Source organism: Adiantum capillus-veneris, chromosome 20 (assembly GCF_014529385.1).
Source record: "Adiantum capillus-veneris isolate H3 chromosome 20, ASM1452938v2, whole genome shotgun sequence".
In the NCBI taxonomy this organism is placed as follows: Eukaryota; Viridiplantae; Streptophyta; class Polypodiopsida; order Polypodiales; family Pteridaceae; genus Adiantum; species Adiantum capillus-veneris.
In genome coordinates, this window is record NC_140950.1 from 11,503,061 (window position 1) to 11,524,065 (window position 21,005).

The 21,005-nt window shown below is 43.6% G+C and overlaps 1 protein-coding gene across 1 annotated transcript in view; it reads right to left on the bottom strand.

Annotated features, from left to right (window-relative positions):
* The window catches only part of PSF2, a 39,338-nt gene that overhangs the window by 15,819 nt on the left and 2,514 nt on the right, over positions 1–21,005 (bottom strand). The window contains exon 3 of the mRNA XM_086491507.1: positions 14,887–15,001. Within this exon, the coding sequence (XP_086347633.1) occupies positions 14,887–15,001 (115 nt within the window). The remainder of the gene's footprint in view (positions 1–14,886; positions 15,002–21,005) is intronic.

Here is a 21,005-nt window from a genome sequence, read left to right on the forward strand (position 1 = left end):
TTGTGGAGCATGCTTGGATGGTAATGAGCATGTTTACATGGAGTCGGTGTTTACTAATCCTTGCCACTTGGTGTTATGTTGGTTTTGACAGATGTAATCGAGGGGGGTATGTCAAAGATTGAGGCATTGCAAAACCCTATTATAGAGAAGAAAGAGGAGAGAGCTCACAAACTCCAATGTTGATGTGGCAGCAATCTGCTCACATGGCACTTGATGACTTGCCACAGGTGACATGTCATTTTTGGCATCTATACAACTATGGAGCATGCCATTGTACATACAGATACATGGTAGTTTGCTATCGTGGGTGTAACGGGAGAGCACCACGTGCCAACAGAAAAGAACAGACGGAACAAACTTTAAGCAGTTCAAAACAACGAAACGAAAAGAGATGCACGACACACAAGAGGCGGAGTGACAGAGTTGCACCCCAAGAGAGCACTGGCCCCAAACAATGGCGCCCCTTTCGGTATTTCTTTATATTTCCTCAACAAGTTACAGCACCAGTGGCTTTGCTCTGTATCTGCTCCCACAAGAATGCAGAGAGAGCCCATTCTTCATATTTAAAGGCCCATGGCCATTCCAAAAGCAGCACATGAAAGCTACAAGTCTAAAAGAATTTGGTCTCCAAAAGTGTGCACCCCATAGGCTGTCCATACAACGTGCAATATCAGCAAATAGTCAGCGGAAAATGCAAAACTATCCATACAGTTTGCCACATCAGCAGATCAGCACAAAAACCGGGTCGTCCGTACAATCTACCACGTAAACAAATCAGCGTGGTTTACGGGTGATCCGTACTGCTGCCATGTCATCATTATTTACGCCCAGTCCTGTGTGTGTGTGTGTGTGTGTGTGTGTGTGTGTGTGTGTGTGTGTGTGTGTGTGTGTGTGTGTGTGTGTGTGTGTGTGTGTGTGTGTGTGTGTGTGTGTGTGTGTGTGTGTGTGTGTGTGTGTGTGTGTGTGTGTGTGTGTGTGTGTGTGTGTGTTTGCTTTAAGATTAGGCCCCATCGGACAAGGTCCCATAAGTTGGTAAAACTTTTAATATTTGGCCCACTCGGTGAGGATCTGTAGGTTGGTGAGAACTTTGTCTTCTTCTGCTTCTTCTAGGGTTTAGGCCCCTCGGTCAAGATTAGCAAGTTGGCTAGGGTTAGGCTCAGGGAGTTCTAACCCAGTTGGATCTTCAGTGACTTGACACATCAGCAGATTGTGACATCCCCCCTTCTTGAATCATCCGCAATACAATATATCTGCAAAACAACTCAAGTTAGCTCGAAAATATCCAAGTGTCATTCCGAGAGTCATTCATTTTTTCTCATTCCATATTGAACCTCTTGATATTCTGGCGTAGCAAAATTAGCCATCACACCCAAACTGCATTGATCTTGAACGGGTGTCTCAATGCACTAAAATACATACCCATGCAATCTCATTCAATTAGGAATGTTCACATCCCCCCACAAATAACCATCCTGATCCAAGCCATGAGTTGTTCAACGACTCCCTTATCACTTCTCCCACAAATAACCTAAAGAGATCTAGGCCATGACATATACAGGACTTTTACAATCAAACGCTCCTCAGGCTGCAGCCTGCATCGCTTGGATGTGCTGAGAGTAACCCCTGCTCAAACTTTCTTTCTTAGTACTCCCCGCATAAATAACCATCCAAGTCCGAGCCATGAGTAAAAACAGCACTTTTCAAACATTCAATACTCCCCCTCCAAATAACCACAAGGGTCCAGACCATGAGTACGTGCAAGCATTTTCAAGCATCAATTCTTTTCAATACTCCTCCCGGGAGTAAATCACCAATAATTGAAACCAGTATCAAAATAAGAGTCGAGCAATTCTCTAAATCGATACCAAGACATGTTCAAAATAGATAACATCCATTTCAAACAAATTCCAAACAATATATCAAACAAAGTTCAAAAAAAGGTATTTAAATACAAGGCAATTAGAAAATTCATTTAGGGCTTAGTTCGGACAATCAAACTTTGAGGACGATTGGCTTGTCCTTCTATATCAAGGTGATCATTCGGTTCCGGAACTGGAGTGTCGCCTCATTCTCGTCGTGCCAAGGCATGCCCAAGAGAGCATCGCAATTGCCCAACTTCATGATGTGGAAATCGGCTTTTCCATGATATCCTTGGATGGTTATTGGAAGAGTACTCATAAGAGGTGCCACCTTCCAAGTTTTCCCTGTAGCTAGTTCGCCTTCAAGTTCTCCCCCTTGGGAATCATAATCAAAATCCATCTACTCGAGGAAGTCGGGATGGATGAAATTCGATGGATGAAATTCTTAGTAGCTCCCGGATCAAAGAAAAATAGGGCTTTGAAGCCATTGATTTTTCCATATGCTTTGCACAATTCATTTGAACTTTCAATGTTTATGACATAAATATCAAGTAGAAGCCCAATTGCATGTCTAGCTTGCTTAGCTGGAGGTGGTCTTGTCACAAGACGGGCTCCACGTGCCAATAGAAAAGAACAGACTGAACAACTTTAAGCACTTCAAATAACAACTGAAATGAAATAGAGAGAGACGACACGCGACACGAAGTGGCGGAATTCCACCCCAGAGAGTATTGGCCCCAAACCTTGGCACCCCTTTCGGTATTTCTTTATATTGCATCATCAAAGTACAAGCTGGTACTCCAGACTCTGCACCTTCTCTAGGAAGCATGCCAGAGAATGAGCCCTAACCTCATATTTAAAGGCCCTTAGCCTAAAAAGCAATTATAGTGAAAAGCCTTTAAAACTCAAAAGCTCCTGGTCTAAAAAGCGCTGCCAGCTTTTTGTAAATCGCTCTGGTGTCCGTACAGTAGGCCACGTGTCAGCCCGCTACGTCACCAAATCAAGGTTAGGGTTAGGGTTAGGGTTTTTTATTTTAGGGTTAGGGTTTCGGGCAAAATTAGAGTTTTTGATTTTAGAGTTAGAGTTTCAACAAAATTAGGGTTTTGGAAAAAATTAGGATTTCTGATTTTAGAGTTAGGGTTCAACAAAATTAGGGTTTTGGACAGAATTAGGGTTTTTGATTTTAGGGTTAGGGTTTCAACAAAATTAGGATTTTGGGTAAATTAGGGTTTTTGATTTTAGGGTTAGGGTTTCAACAGAATTAGGGTTTCGACACGTCAGTAGTTTGTTACATCTCCCCTTCTTGAAAGAGAGTAATCGTCCGCGATTACAGCATATCTGCAAAACAACTCAAGTTAGCTCAAAAATTTCCGAGGGTCATTCCGAGGGACAATCAGTTTGCTCTTTTTATTAAGGAATTAGCTTCTCCTTTCTGCTCTTTTGATCAAGGAGTTAGCTTCTCCTTTCGGCTGTTTTGATCAAGGAGTTAGCTTCTCCTTTCGTCCAGATCGGAACTCTTGATATTCCGGCGTAGTAAAATTAGCCATCACACCTAGACCGTACTAACCTTCCACAGGTGTCTTGATGCACTAAAATTACATACCCAGGCAATCTCATCCAATTAGGAATATTCAGTAGTTGGCACATCACAATGCAACACAAATGCTTACATATGCATGTTACAAGACATAGAAACATAAAGCCACCGATGAACACTCCTCCCGCATAACCTAACAAGGTCTGGGCCGGGAGATATTCAATGACTCCCTCATCACTCCTCCCGCATAACCTAAAAAGGTCCGGGCCGAGAGATATAGAGGCCTTTTACAACCAAACGCCCCCCAGACCGCATCCTGCGTCATTTGGAGGTGCTGAGAGTAACCACTGCTCAGACTTCTTAATACTCCTCCCGCATAACCATCCAGGTCCGGGCTGGGAGTCACAACAACAATTATTTTACAAGCATACAACCAAACGCTCCCCAGGCATCAGCCTGCGGAGGTTTTCAAACATATAAGGAAACGCTCCCCAAGCATCGGCCTGCGTCGTTCTGAGGTTCAAACAATACCAAAATAGTATTTCTCACTTCTCCACCCGGGAGTAAAATCACCAATCATTGATAACAGTATCAAACCAGAGTCAAAACAATTCAAATCGGCACCAAAACAGGTTCAAAACAGATACCATCCATTTCAAACAAATTCCAAACAGGATCACCAAACAAGATCAAACAGAAGTCAAACTTAAAATGCAATCTCGACATCAGTCGAGCTCGAAAAGTCGACTGAATTTCCATCTTGAAACCTGCACCAAAAATTAGGGTTAGGTTCCTTCCATGAGGTCCTAGCCGAGCACAGCATGGTTCGTCAGCTCTTGGACAAACAGTGTTGCTTTGGCGGCGATGATAGTCCCAAGATAGCAATAGCACTAAACCTCCAAGGTCATCTGCTCGTGAAGAGACATTTACTGAGAGATGTCGAGAAATTTCAATATATAATCTGCTAGGGTTTCCATGGCAAGCATTTCAGGATACCCCACTCTGCCAGAAGTTGCACTCCGAAGGAAGATGTCAGAAACCGTATAACTTCGGGCAAATTTTTTATTTTTTTTCTTGAAAGCTTACCAAGTACTTGAAGTATGCTGCTTGGTAGCTGTAGACATCAACATTTGCATGGCACTGCTTCTGAGAAAAACAATGACTTGAAACAAATCTGGATCCTTCTCTTGCAAGTGATCTTAATTGGCTTATGCCCTGTAAGACATGAGCGGTGAGACGGGAAGGCGCCCGATGCGCGATGAAGTAAGGGTGGGAGTCGCTAATAGGTCAAGGTGGGAGGGCGAAGATCTCTCAAATAAAATTCCGTCAGTAGCTCTGTCTGCTCTTTTGTAGGACCGGTATGCTTTCAGAAAAGCACACGCCTGATACTCTGATACCAATGTCACAAGACGGGCTCCACGTGCCAATAGAAAAGAACAGACTGAACAACTTTAAGCACGTCAAATAACAACTCAATTGAAATAGAGAGAGACGACACGCGACACGAAGTGGCGGAATTCCACCCCAGAGAGTATTGGCTCCAAACCTTGGCGCCCCTTTCGGTATTTCTTTATATTGCATCATCAAAGTACAAGCCGGTACTCCAGACTCTGCACCTTCTCCAGGAAGCATGCCAGAGAATGAGCCCTAACCTCATATTTAAAGGCCCTTGGCCTAAAAAGCAATTACAGTGAAAAGCCTTCAAAACTCAAAAGCTCCTGGTCCAAAAAGCAATGCCAAAAGCTGCCAGCTTTTTGTAAATCGCGTTGGTGTCTGTACAACAGGCCACGTGTCAATCCAACACATCTGCAAATCAGGGTTAGGGTTAGGATTTCGGGCAGAATTAGAGTTTTTGATTTTTGGGTTAGAGTTTCAACAGAATTAGGGTTTTTTATTTTAGGGTTAGGGTTTCAACTGGATTAGGGTTTTGGGCAGAATTAGGGTTTCTGATTTTAGAGTTAGGGTTTCAGTAAAATTAGGGTTTTGAGCAAAATTAGGGTTTCTGATTTTAGGGTTAGGACTTCAACAGAATTAGGGTTTCGACATGTCAGCAATTTGTTACAAGTCTTGAGGCTCTATCGGCTGTCGAAGCAAGCGTCGACTCAGCAGGTCTGTCGATTTGAAGGGGACAATTGACCTGCTGTTCGAAGGGGACAATTGAATAATTATGCCTTAATTGAAAACATCCAAAACATCGGCCTTCATGTAATAAAGTGTCTCGTTGTTGATGCGTCAAACAAGGCCTTTGAGGTTGACTTTCACAAGATTCTCGAGGAGTTGTTTGTTGTGGTCGAGTGTCTGATTTGTTGTCGGAGTTTCTTCTATAGTAAACTCTAGCTTCCGCTTCATAAGCTTGTAGCCAGCCACGGCATGGTCAATAAGCTCTAGCATTGTCGATACTTGTTTAGACAGACAGTATTCATGTAAGGGTGACGGCAGTCCAATGGTATGTCGCTCGCATTGGTCCTCTAAGAAAATCAACTCGAAGAAAGACACCGGGAGGTAGACGTCGAGAAACCTTTGGTAGTGGTCTTCCATGGTCTCCGTGGCAAGCATTTTCAAGTTGCCCCATTCTGACAAAATACGGACTTCAAACAGGGAGGTCATATAGCTTCGTGCAAAAATAGTCTTGAAAGCTTGCCAAGTCCTTGGGGCATGCGGTTGTGTCACGATCAAATTCCACCACTGTATAGCATTATATTTGAGCAACCCCGCTACTCGAGAAATCTTTGATTCTTCCATATAGTTCCCCAAAGCATAGATGTTGTCAAGTTGTTATAAAAACTGCAAGGCTTTCATCCGATCTTTCACTATGGAAAAAGTAAAAATTTTACTATCATGTTGCCATCCTGAATTCCTTTGGTTGGTTAGGCACAAACCCGAGATGTGGATAGTAGAGAAATCCATACAGGCTCCAACCATTGTATCCAGATGGCGGTGGTGGTGGGGGAGATGGTGGCAAAGGCACTTGCACTGGATTAGAGACGACTACACCGTGTTCTTAAAGACTCCCCCAATTGGGCGGATGGCTAAGAAGGTTGCCGGTTAGAGGTTCTTACACTTTCTGGTGCCGAAGAAGGGGGTCCACCTAGGGTAGTAGAAGAGACAACATGTAGTTAGAAACTGTTGAAAACTTAACAGCATCGGGAGATTCTGCTGAGGATGAAGCGAAAGTATGTCACGAAGCTCGTCGGAAAGAAACTCCAAGTACTCCTATAAAGTCCGAAAACGCCATTGTGCTCTGTCAATTCTTGGTAGGAATGGTATGCTTTTAGAAAAGCACACGACTGGAGCTCTGATACCACTATAACGAGAGGGCACCACGAGCCAACATAAAAGAACACATGGAACAAACTTTAAGCACTTCAAAACAACGAAACGGAAAGAGATGCACGACACACGAGACGCGGAGTGGCAGAATTTCACCCCAAGAGAGCACTAGCCCAAAACGATGGCGAATCTTTTATATTTCTTCAACAGGTTACAGCACCAGTGGCTTTGCTCAACATCTGCTCCCACAAGAATGCTAGAGAGAGAACCCACCCTTCATATTTAAAGGCCCATGGCCATTCCAAAAGTAGTATGTGAAAAGCTACAAGTCTAAAAGCATCTCGTCTCCATAAGCATGCGCCCCATGGGTTGTCCGAACAACATGCCACGTCAATAAACAGTCAACGAAAAACGCACAAGTGTCCGTACAGTATGCCACGTCAGCAGGTCAGTGTGATTTGTAGGTGAACCGTATTGTTGTCACGTCATCATTGTTTACAACAAGCCCTATGTGTGTGTGGTTGCTTTATTATTAGGCCCCATTGGACAAGGTCCCATAAGTTGATAAAACGTTTAATATTTGGCCCACTCGGTGAAGAGTTGTAAGTTGGTGAGAACTTTGTCTTCTTTTGCTTCTTCTAGGGTTTAGGCCCCTCGGCCGGGATATGCAAATTGGCTAGGGTTAGGCTCGGGGACTTGAGAGCCCTAACCCGATCGGATTCTCAGTGGCTTAACACATCAGCAGTTTGTGACAATGGGAGCCTTTGTAATAGACTTAAACACTCCGAGCCAAAGATCTGAAGCAACACACATGAGAGAAACTAAAAACAATTGAACACAATTGAGAAGAGAGAGAGACAGAGAGAGAGAGAGAGAGAGACGACAAGGGACGGCGGAGTTTCGCGCCTAGATGCACTAGCCTTAAAGATTGGCGCCCCTTATCGGTATTTATTTTCTATTAAGCTTCAATAAGCACAATGTCCGAGGGTCCTCTCTCCGGTAAGCTCCCAAGTTAATCTGCCAAAAGTAAGGCTTATTTAAGGACCCCTCGCCTGTTCAAAAGCAATTACATGAAAAGCAGTGATCCCAAAAGCTCCAATCCTAAAGCGTGCACCCTCAGGCAGGTTCCGTAAATCACGGACGTCCATACAATGCCATGTCAGTAACCACGATTTGAAGGCCACTCCGTACAGTGTTGCCACGTCAGCATTACGCCCCTCGGCCGGGGTCCATAAGTTGGAGCAAGTTATGGGTTAGGTTGTTAAACATAACCCCTTCTAGGCCACTCAACTGGGCTAAGTAAGTTGGTTAAAACTTCGTTTGCTTCTTCTCGGGAGGTTTAAGCCCTTCCTGTCTGCGCTCCGTCCTTTAGGCCATGCCACGTCATCACTTTGTGACATACCCCCCTCTTGAAAGAATTGTAATCACCCTCGATTACGCCTGCAAAACAGACATAAGACAAAAACTAGTTCAGTAGGCACTGACTCTAAGTACCCGCGTACTAGATCACGCATATCCTACCGGCACTTGCAGGAAGACGACAGTCACTGAACATCTTTTCTTCCGCACTCGGCTGCTACTTTGTAACCCTCTGGCTTATCTTTTGATGGTCCTTTGGTTCTTCTTCTTTTCTAGAGTTCTTGTCCATCTCTTTCTGCGAGGACAGGTTTCGCTTATCTGTACTCATCTCTCCTTCCAACTTTCCTCCTGACCTAAGAGGAGAATCAATGGCCTCACGCCTTCTCAAGTAAATCTCATCGATCAGGTAATTCTTCAGGTGTTTCGCCAATCTCGTGTCCCTGGAGTACTTAATCAATCTGTTCACACATATGCCAATCTGCAATTGACATTTGTACTCTGTTCTCGCAAACTTTTCCACCAAAAAATTTGCCCAAATCTTCATTCTTTTCTTCAGTTCTCGCGCCGGATTTTTCAACTTTAATCTACCTTCTTACTGAGAGGTGTTATCTCTGTCACATTCTCCACAAGAACCCATGTGTAATCTGGGATTCTTTATAGATTTATGTCCTGTAAGACAAAACGATGAAAGCGGGAGCGTGCCCGATGCACGATGTACGAAGGGTGGGAGTGGCTAATAAGTCCGAGGTCGGGACCCGAAGATTCTTTTTAAAAAAACCTGCAATTAGTGGCAGAAAGGATCTGACCCTCCGTAGAAGAAGAATCTTTCTGTGCTTTGATACCACTGTTACCGGCTTGGACACTCCAAGCAAGAAATCAATAGCAACATTCTGGAAATCTAACTGCCTTGCATTGCATAGCCAGTGTGGAACTGTTCAGAGAGAGTCCAGGCTTGAGGGCTAAAGAGCACTAAGGTTGGACAAGGACTATGGTTAGCCAAAGTGGAGTCATTGGCCAGCCAAAGCGGAATCCTTTGATACATAGGCTACATTTCAGTTCTGGGTGTGGCTGCAATGTACAAAGAGGGTCAGATGACCTAGAAGAATGTAATGGCAGAAACTCCTAAATTTTAGGGACTGCTATTTTTGGACGGCAAAATGCCTTCGCGTCATTACGTGCAGTTTGACATGGGGATCATTTTGTTACTCTGTGGCCAAGTCAACAGAGGCTGCAGGTGAGATATTTTTAGACCCGAGGGTCTAAAGCGGGAAAATGCACAAATGAGTGACACTTGGCACTTTGAGGCCAGTTTACTACTTAAAGAGAAGGCAAAAACGAGATTTTCAACTGTGAGCTCGTTTTTGAGTGCTATCACAGGTGGGAGAGCTTCATGGAGTGTTGGCTTACCCTCTATGTACAGTGAGGTGCAGGATGTCATGACCTGCACACCTCTCACTGCTCTCTCTCTCCCCTATTCTTTATGGTTATGCCCCTCTAGTGGGCTCATCAGATTGACCATGTACAGTCTTGTGGTTTGATACTCTATTGCTGAGGCAAGAGCCTCCCTGAACAGGAACAGGAGTAGCTAACTGCTACTCCAAAGCAGGGAAACGAGAGGGTGATAACCTCTCAAGTAAACACACAAAAATCAGTACTGTTTTATTGCTGATTTTGGGCTGTTTTGGGACTGTTTTGTGCTCGGAATCATGCCAAAATCAAGGGGCACGTAGTCCAAGGCATTGGGAACAGTGCAGGGACAGTTGACAGCTGAAATGGGTCAAAAACAGGTCCTAACCAGAAAATACAGCGGTCTGAAATTTATTGTTTTGCAGCCGTATGGATGCCAGATGCATTGGGAACAGTGCCCACTTGTCAGAGAACACTTATGGGAAGTGTTGGGGCTCAAAACAAGTGAAAAACCAGAAATTCCAACGAGCTGTAATTGCTCTTTTTGAGTTGGAATCAGAGGGTTTATGCCAATGGAAGTGAGTTCCAACAGGGGAATTGGTTTCGCGCAAGTTTTGGGGCTGTTATGCTGCCAAAATTTGGCCAAATCAAGTGGTATCTAGTTGGATATAGACAAAGGATTCCCAGGACTCTACTTTGTAAATTTACCCTCTCAAAGTATAAAGAAATACCGAAAGGAGCGCCTATTAAGGGGCCAATCTAGTGTCTGACTCGCATACAGATGCATTCTAGCATCTGTATCCCATTCCCCTATCTTGTGTCATTATAGCACAGGTAGAATAGACGACTAATAATGGGTGAAAGCTAGATCAAGGTTTGAAGTAAAGTCTACCGCCCTTTTTGAAGTTAATAGGCCGGTTACAGTCGACACAGCCCAGCGTAGTTCCGTGGCCAGAGGTATTGGCCCCAAAGACTGGCGCCCCCTTTTGGTATTTCTTTTTGTATTAATCTTTGAGAAAATTACTACTCCCGTAGGTCCTCACCTCTCAGACTCTGCGTCCAAATGCTCTGCAGAATGAGGCCCTCGGGCTCCTTTTATTCTTTTAAGAGATGCCAAAAGCAGAGCCCCAAAAGCAGTAAACTCAAAAGCAAAAAGTCCCAAAAGAAACTTGTTCCAAAATCCTGTCAGAAAAGCACTCAACGCAATTTACAAAAATACGTACACGGTGCCACGTCAACACCTATCAACGCAAAACACGAAAATCCGCATTGTCTACCACGTCAGCATGTCAACGTAGATTTCGAAAATCCATATTGTCTGCCACGTCATCATTCGTACTATCTGCCATGTCATCATCCGTACTGTCTGCCATGTCCACGAGTGATCAAGCCACATCATCAATCCGGCCACGTCATCACTTTGTGACATCATCCACATCCTTCTTGAGCCTTGGCCATAGAAATATTTCTCCACACCTTTCAAGGTGGTGTCAATGCCGCGATGCCTTGCACAAGGTGGACAATGGCACTCTCTCAAAACCTTGTTCCTCAACCCTTGAGTAGCACACAACCTTGTCTTCTGCATTAAATGACCTTCCTTTAGAGCATAGCCTGCAACTATCTTCCCACTCTGTAACCGGTCAAAGATGTCTACAAAATCTGGGTCTATGTCATACTCATCAACCATATACTCAAAGTTCTGATAGGGAATCACCAACATAGCCAATACCTGTGGCTTGAGAGACAACGCGTCTGCCACCAAGTTCTTCTTTCCCTTAACATGGATGATTTGAATATGAAATTGTAACAAAATTTTGTCCATCTCATCTGTTTGTCCAATAGTTGTTTCTAGGACAAGAAATATCTCAGACTTTGGTGATCAATGAAAACTGTAAAATCTGCTCCGAGTAGAAAATGGCACCATTGAGTGAGAGCATGGATGACTGCCAAATAGCTCCTTTTCGTAAATATGTGCAGCCGGCTACGGTTCCAAGAACATTCTACTCTCATACGCTACAACATTCTACTCTCCAAGAACATTCTAATCTGTGCATTAAGACTGCGTCCACACACATCGCAGTAAATCTCAACTTGTTTCTGCAAATCTGGTAGAATCAACACTAGACCAGACGTCAACTTTTCCTGTAGAGTTTTGAATGCTGCAATCTCTATTGGTCTCCAAGAAAAATGAACCCCTTTCTAAATCAAATTGTGTAATGGAGAAGCAATCTCTACAAACTTTCGAATGAACCGCCTGCAGTATGAACATACACCCTAAAAGCTGCGAACTTCATGTACATTCTTCAAATATGACCAATCGCAATTAGTTTCAACCTTGGCCAGGTCCATCTTTACACCCTCCTAAGAGACAATGTGTCCCAAAAAGTGTATCTCTGGCAAAGAAAACTCGCTCTTTTTCCCATTAACCACCAATCTATGTTGCCATAGAGCCTGGAAAAGCTGTAATAGATAGTGTCTATACTCTACCTCACTCTTGGAGAATACGATGATGTCGTCAAAAAGGTGCCCACAGATGACCGATACTCTCTAAAAATCCCATCCATCATCATCTATTGTGCATTGCAAGAGCATTATGAGACCAAAAGGCCATTCTTATGGAATCAGGTGATTCCCAAAAAGACGGCACACCCCTTTACCTAGGAACACTAGAGAAAGAAACAAGACTAGCGGGCTCACTGTACAGATATCCACAAATCGCCCTAACATGCCGTATGGAATTCTGGATTTTGCCCTGGCTCAAGTCACGTGGCAACGTACAGATTTCCGCTAATTCCGCTTGCTGATTTAGCGCCAGCTTTTGGGGAGCCTATGCTTTTGAGTTTGAAGGCTTTTCATGTAACTGTTTTTCCATGGCCAAGGGCCTTTAAATAAGACCCCTAGGCACTGTAACAGGGAACGAGAGGAACACAACCCAAACGTTCCGAAACGGAGATGGGAACGGAATGCCGTTCCAGAACGGGGTGTAACCGGAACGATGTTCCAGAATGGGCGGAACATGAGGTGGAACAGCGAAACGCGGGGCAGAATGGGCAAAAGTAGGCATTTGGGGGAAAAAAGGTGGGCTTTTGGGGGCAGATTTAGGGTTGTTCGGGGAACATATTTGGTGCAGTTTGAGGGCAAGTTAGGGGGCAGATTTGGGGGCAATTTTGCAGTTGTTCAGGAGTTTATTTGAGACTAGGCTGAATGGAGGTAATTCAATCCTTACTTTAGGTGGACCGTTCTAGCCCCGTTCCTGTTCCGGCCCCCCCTCCTCCTCCCCGTTCCCGTTCCGTTCCGTTCCGGACCCTCCCGTTCCTGTTCCCCGTTCCCGTTTTGAGTAACAATGCCCCTAGGTCTCTCTTTGGCTCATATGTGTTGACGAGCCTGAGCAAAGAGGACCCACGGGCAATTGTTCTTTGCTCAAGCATTAATACAAAAAGAAATACCGAGAGGGGCGCCAGTCTTTGGAGCCAATCTCTCTGGGCATGGAACTACGCCGGGCCGTGTCGACTCAATTGAATTGTGATTTAAGTGTGAAGTATTTTAAAGTGATTCTCTCTCTTGTGTCGTGCTAGATTCTCAACTTGGGGTGTTCAAGTCTGTTACACAACCCTAGTGTTAAGTCAACGTTTCTTTGTATATTGTTGTAAAAAAGTTATGCTTTTATAGTTGCTCAGGTTCTAAAGACCTATAAGTATGTGGCCAAAGTGCAAGGTATATCCCAGATTATGTGAGTGGTCTTAATCGACAATTTTACGCAGTTATTGATCAACAACAAAGAATTACTACAATGGAGCACCCGACTCGGGGGCCAGTGCTTCTTAGCCTCCCCTCTTGCTCGAGAAAAAAGTGAACTTTTAATTTGTGTTGGCTGTCTAGTTTAGTTTGGCGTTTTGCAATGATTCTACTTCCTATTCAAGTGACCTGTCAGTTTCACTTGATACGAAAGATGCAATGGATGCCAAATCTCCTTAGCATGTGTCAAGTTGTCAACAACTTAACATGTTCCAAGACCTGTGCAGTACAATTGAAGACGATGACAAGCATTGTCTCGCTCCCATAGAGCCCCTACTATTCTCATGTTCTTGCTTCAAGATCTTCTCAATTACAAAAGACCAAAGATAATGTGCATCTACATTGCCATCATCATAATCTGCCAAATGCACTAGTTGGTGCCATCCAACTATCACTAGAAGAAAATTGTCGAAACATTCATTCCCATTCCGGCCTATCCATAACTTCATACTCAGTTTCTTCCGATTGATTGTTTTCATTTTGAAGACATTTCATGTCAACAATTTGAGGCATTCTAATGACCTCTTTGAGCCTCTCCCAAAGCTTCAACCACTTTGGGTGTGGCTACGCCATATGTGTACATGTGTTCCTATTTTGTGTGCGCGAGCCCGCATGTGCATGTGCACCCATGTGTGTGGTGGGTGGGTGGGTGTGGGTGTGGGTGTTTTTCTTCTTTCTTTTTAGGGGGTTTGCGGGGGGGGGGGGGGGGGGGGGGGGTTAGATGTGTGGCAGTGCATCTAAGGTGTGTAAACCGAGCAACTGTTGGCCTTTAAATGGGCACTCTCTCCCTATGTGGATGGTTCCGCCTTGACAGCTGTTGCAGTCCAATCAAGTGCCCGCCGCAAGTTGTTTATGCCTCTACGGTTGTGCAATAGAGTAGTGCGGCACTATCCACCCTCCAAGCAGTTTGCACTGTCTTCCATGCCTCTCAAGATAGTGTCCTGTCTTTTCAGTTTCTGGTCTCTTTGGAGCCTCTACTCTCCTCAGTTTTGGTGGCTTGCTCTTGCATCTCCTTTCAACTTGCATTGCAGCATGTTTTTGTAAAGACACAGAGGTGCTTTTGCATTCTCCGCTGTTGATTGCCAGTTGTTGCCTTGGTGCCTATTGCAGTAATTTGCAGTGACAAGCCTATTCTCCAGATATATTAGTCTTTTCCCCTAGCTACTCTTTCGACTATTGAAAGCTTTGTGCCAATAATGTTTGGCTTTGTGCTTTAGCCTTCGCCATGCATGGTTAGTGCCAAGCCCTGTTTCCCCGTGTTTTCTTGACCAGGTACTGAGTGGTTAATTTCTTACGAAAATGTTCTATAGTAGCATGTCAATTATGTTAAGAAAAACTGCTTGCTTAAATTCTTCAGCAATCATCTTGCAGTATAGTTCACCGTAGCCTTACTATCCCACGGAAAACGATTCTGTCCCTGTTTAAATTTATATCCATATCCTAGGAACAAGTATTCATCAAAAGCAACAAGATACCCAAATTCATATAAAGCTTTATCGGCAAGACAAGTCATATACTACTTCAGCGAGCTTGCACAGAATAAACGCACAGCTTTCTGATTATTTCTCAAAACGTTGTATTGCAGGAACAAGAATTAATGTGGGGTATAATAATCAACAGACAATTACAGAAATGGAAACTGTATGTGCCCGAGTGTACCTACGCTCATCCAATCAGGCGGCTGGATTCTGCACTTGCTGCGTTTCTTCAAAGCAATGGCCAACCAAAGAGGAACTCTCACTGGTATTTGGGGTCTGAACGGCCCATAATCACCCTGATTGACAACAACAAGAACATATATATACCTTCATAAGTTCACAATAGTCTGAACTAACGAATTATAAGAGGGTATAGAACACTCACAAAACTACAAAAGCAAGGGACACAAGAAAACCAAACTACAACACTATATTTGCTACTAAACGAAACTAGATAAAACAAACCATTATTCACTTAGAAATGTTTTTAAAAAAGGCATAAGCAAAATAAGTTGAAGCAACTTACTTGACTTACAACTTGAAACAAGTACTCAACTTTAAACTAACAACAATAAGACATCTCAAAGACTTAATCCTAGAAATCAGACTCCACACAACAACTTCTAAAGGAACAAAATCTTAAGTCCTAATGTAAGCTAAATACTAGAAATGAATACTACTACGAACCTACGAAGAAGAGGCTGAAAATAACCAAAGAAGTACAACGATCCAAACTTGACAATATGTGACCTCAACTTCGTTGCTTGTCCAAACAGGAAGAATAAAATTATCACCTTTATCATGCATAGCTTGGTCAATAGCTATGACATCTCTTCTCATGTCGTCAGTGCCCAAGAGGTAGGTGCAGGTTTGAATAGAGGTCATTCACGTACTCTATAAAACCAACGAACTGAGTTTCTATCACCCTCCGAAGGTGATGGGCATACTCAACCATGATAAAGGCTAGCATTTGTCAAGCAAGAGCAAAAATACTAGAAGCACTAAAAATTTAAACATCAAAATAGTGTGTTACTAAGTCAAACAATAAGTGGGCTTTTAAGCACCCCACTTTTATTGAATTTACTACTGATTATCTTGAACAATCAAAAGAAAGAAACAATGAAAATAAACTTACTACAATGCAAAAATGAACAAACATTTTTCATGATTCTTTTGAATGAGTATCCTTTCTCAAGGAGTAAAGAAATAAGATGGCACGACTGAACGACAAAAGTAGATTTACTAGAAGAAAGACAAAAAAATCTAAATAGTTGAGAGCAAATGACACCATAGTTCGCTAAATGAGAAATGTTTGAAGAAATGTGAAGCATACGGATGATATTTAGCTTGGCAAATTCCGGTTCAAGGTGTTTATCATAGGTACAGTTAAGTTCACAAAACTCCTTGTAATAAATTCCTCCATCTGCAAAACTCAAGTCCAAGTACATAAAATTTTGAAAAGAAAGAACCAAACAAAAAGATCATCTACACATTGCATGACTTGTTGAAAAATATTGGGCAAGTGTTAGCAAGGACAAGACGCTCCATAAAATCAAACTCATAAGTAAAAAGATAGAGCTTAGCAAGGAAAACAGCACAATTGGTGCCCATACGGATACCAATTGTTTGCTTGAAAAGAGAATCGACGGTTATTTATAAATTATCCAAAAGGAAATCTAGCCAAGATATGATGTCGATGTCATCTACAATCCTTGTGAATCTCTTTCTTCCTTTGTCTACGTCCATAAAAAGTCAAAGTTCAAGGTTGGCTTTTCTACTAGCAATGCCTTATACACTATCCTTCTCAAACTTGTACGCGAAAAATTTTGAAATAAGAGACTTGACTCTAAATTAAGGTCCTCCGAATTCAACTTCGTATACAGTGTTCTAAAGTCAAAAGTTTGGGGACAGCAAGAACATACATTGTCATACAAGATAGGTTTGAGTCATTGGAAGCAAGCAACTAACATTGCTTTGAGACATGAAAGTAATAAGACAACCACACACAAGCATCAGCAAGATTATACGTTAAGCTCTACCAATATTCTCAAGTCAGCCACAAAGTGCCCACGATTTTATCACAAGATATCTACTTGTAAGTTGCATTTTATGCCATGCACAACTTCCAGCAAGTCGAGCTCTGCTGCCAGGTCAAGGGCTCACACATTCTACTCAGTGACCCACACAGTTGCATGATAACTGCTGTTTTTCCACACGTCCTTGTGACTAGTAATGAAACTGCCATGTCACAGATCCCTAGTAACGTGAAATTGATGACCACCTGAGCATATAAAAATAACACCGTCCCATAAGCGCTTTCAATCCTGGGAATTGGTGGCACCAAGCTTTTGAGCTTGTGGAAACACCAGGAACACTGGCACCTTCCTGTCAAGTACCTCTTGCACTTTTTATCATGAGTAGGCCTCCTTAAATGCTCCGAGGTACCATCAATAATGTCGTCTCCACCACTAAAACTCTCTAGCCAAGACACCCCACGGGCAAAACAGAATCCCCTCTAGACAGTACAAACAGGGCTCAAGGATGCAAGCAACCCATGACAAGGCTCAAAGCTCCTCAACAAAGGACAGATAGACCGAGCGAAAACGAGTCCAAGATTAGCACCCTCTATTGCACAAAGCACTCTTGCTCGCTGGTTGAATCTCGAAATAGACACTGGGCCGAAATTCGGCACAAATTGCAACACGCAAGCCCCTTCTTGCCTTCAAAACACAGCCACAAACACGTCCAAACAGCAGCACTCCCTCTGCCATCTACCAATTGAAGAACGCAGGTTCTCAAGGATTCTTTGCGACAAAATCGAAGCAATATATCATCAGTCCCCCCTCTCAATGCAAAAACACAGATATGGGGGACGTCTCCGTGATGAAATGCAGCCACAAGTCATCCTCCGGCAAGTGAAAATCGGCAGCCCAAATCAGCCCTCCACGCGCTCCCGAAGTCTGACATCGTCAAGCCATGGCTCTGATAGTATAATCACTTCCGACAAGGGATCCGACGGAGACACAGAGATAACTGCAATCTCACACTTGGCAACACTTTCAGCACTCCAAAACACTTGAATAACTGTGTGTGTGTGTGTGTGTGTGTGTGTGTGTGTGTGTGTGTGTGAGAGAGAGAGAGAGAGAGAGAGAGAGATGAAATTGAAATGTTATATCAAACGTCTTCAAAAGGCCAAAATGACCTATGAGACCAAACCAATACAATCTTGATGGATCTAATCCAATGTCTCGGTACAAATGTCAAAAATTAAATAAAGTGAGTAAAGTGAAGTACAATGAAAGACTAAAAACATCATCATCATCATCAATGCCTAAGGATGCCCGGCATCAGGCGTTGTCCAAGAAAGTACTACATCGGTCGCTGAAGAGCTTCGTCAATGTCCACCTCTGTAAATAGTCGTACTGGGCGTCTCACATGTGCTAGAATAGTCTTGATCCTCTGATGGAGCTTCCCTAGATATCATGGTCGCCCTCATAGACATGGGCGTCTAGCTCTCCCAAACTCTAGGCAATGGTCCAAAGCCCTCTCTAAATAGACAATGAAAGCGGCCTCGTATCTCATAGTATACCGGACAATCACTCTCTCTCACACACACACACACACACACACACACACACACACACACACACACACACACACATACGGCACTATGGAGTTCTAAGCCAAGACGCAATGAACCCAAAGACCGGCGCCCCTTTCAGTATTTCTTTATTATTATGCTTCGCAAAGTACACCTCTCGAAATTCAACTCTCTCTGAGACTCTGAGTCCAGACGCTCTTTGAGAAGTGGCCCTCTAGGCACTTATAAACTTACAAGGGATGCCCAAAGGCATCAGTTCTAAAAGCACTTAAGTCCAAAGCATCTGCTCCTAAAAGTTGGTGCCAAAAGCTACTGAAATTTGCAAGCACAAAACGTGGACAGCAGCGCCACGTGGCATGTCAGCACGATTTGCGAAATCAGCTCCAGAGTTCAAGCTTTTAATCTTTGGGTTTTAGGTCCCTCAACCAGTGCTCCATAAGTTGATAGGGGTTAGAGTTATTTAATTCCTAGCCCCTTAGTTACTTTAGACTAAGGCATACCATGTAGGTGAAAAATCTGGTGAGGCCCTAGGGTCCTTTTAAACTTACAAGGGATGTCCAAAAGCAGAGCCCCAAAATCACTTCTCTCAAAAGCATCTGCTCCCAAAAGCTAGCGCTGAAACAGCCAAGTCTACCAACGTAATTTGCAGACATCCGTATAGCCTGCCACGTGGCACAACCAGCACAATTCGTGGAAATTCCGTACAACGGTTGCCACGTCAACATCCGTATTGTTTGCCACGTAAGCATGCAACACGTTTTACGGAATTTATCCTCATAGTCCAAGCTTTGGGATTTTAGGGCTTTAGGCCCCTCGGCCAGTGCTCCATAAGTTCTTTCAATTGGTTGGCTCAATTTCTCTAGTCCACTCGGCCATTTCTCTTTCAATTGGGCATGCCACGTCATCACTTTGTGACATACTGTTACAGGCTTGGACATTTAAGGGAGAAATCAGAAACTGCAAAATCACTAAACTTTACGCGAGAGAGAGAGAGAGAGTGGACATGGCACGGCGGAGCTCCACGCCTAGAAGCACTGGCCCCAAAGACTGGCTCCCCTTTCGATATCTATTTATTATTGCTCACGGCAAAGTACAACTCCCGAGGGTCCTCTGCTCTCAGACTCTACGTTTAGATACCCTGCAGAGTGAGGCCCTAGGGTCCTTTTAAACTTACAAGGGATGCCCAAGAGCAGAGCCCCAAAATCACTTCTCTCAAAAGCATTAAAACCCAAAAGCATCTGCTCATAGAAGCTAGCGCTGAAAATAGCCAAATTTGCCATCGTAATTTGCAAACATCCGTACAATCTGCCAGGTGGCACAGCCAATGTAATTCGCGAAAATTTCGTACCATTCGCCACGTCAACATCCGTACCATTCGCCACGTCAACATGCCAGCGCGTTATACGGAATTGATCCTCAGAGTCCAAGCTTTGGGTTCTTAGGGCTTTAGCCTCCTCGCCCGGTGCTCCATAAGTTCTTTCAATTGGTTGGCTCAATTTCTCTTGTCCACTCAGCCATTTCTCTTCGAGGTGGGCATGCCGCATCATCATTTTGTGACATTCCTCCCTCTTGAAAGAATTGTATTCACTCTCGATTTTGCCTGCAAGAACAGCCAAAGGACAAACTTTCTTCAGTAGACAATGACTATGTACTCATGGACCAGACTCCACCAATCCAACACTTCTACAAAGACATCAATCACTGATCAATCACATTTTTGTCGAGGGTATCAGATACAAATCTTGATCATTGTTACCATTTAGCAATCACTTCAAGACCGCGCGGATCTTTTTACAGATGTCTTGATCAACTAAAACTTCTAGATTCATATCCTTTCTTTTCACATTTCAATCGAGCAAACCATGCCCATGACGATCCCCAAGACAGTACATCCACATAGCATGCAGTCCACAAACTCACACTTAGTTCACACTGAACATCATGTTTTTCAATCTGGTTCCACTGTAACAGGCTTGGACACTCCCTACTACAACACACGTGAGAAAACTAAGAGAACTGAACAAAGTTGAGAGGGAGAAGACACGGCACATCAAAGTTCCACACCCAGAGAGATTGGCCCCAAAGACTGGCACCCCTATCGGTATTTCTTTATTATTAATGCTTCAAAAAGTACAATGTTCGAGGGTCCTTGTCTCCGCAGTGCTCCCAAGCTAACCTACCTAAGATTGAGGCCCTGGGCCTTCCAAAGGCAAGTTCATGAAAATCTTCAAGTCTAAAAGCATTTGGGCCCAAAAGCTAGCGCTAGGAGCTACCAACATGATTTGCGGAAATCCGTACGACCTGCCACGTGAGCAACGTAAAACACGGAAGTCGGTACAACTACCACGTCATTAGCGCAATTCACGGAGGTCCGTACAACTGCCACATTTTGAACCCTCCACGCAAATCTTTTAACCCTTAGTGTCCCCTTGGCCCCATCGGACAGGGTCCCATAAGTTGGTAGAAACTGAACTTTTAAAATTTGGGCCACTCAGCAAGACTTGAAAATGGTAAAACTTCTTTTCCATCTTTCATAGGATATTTTACCCCTCTGTCCAGAGTCCTTTCTTTAGGTCATGCCACATCATCAGCTCCTTTGCTTCTCTACAATCTGAAATGCCAAAAGGAGTCCTCGACGTTCTCCGAACAAAGGACACTCGTAAAAATCCCAAAACCTCTCGCAATAGGCAACCTAAGTG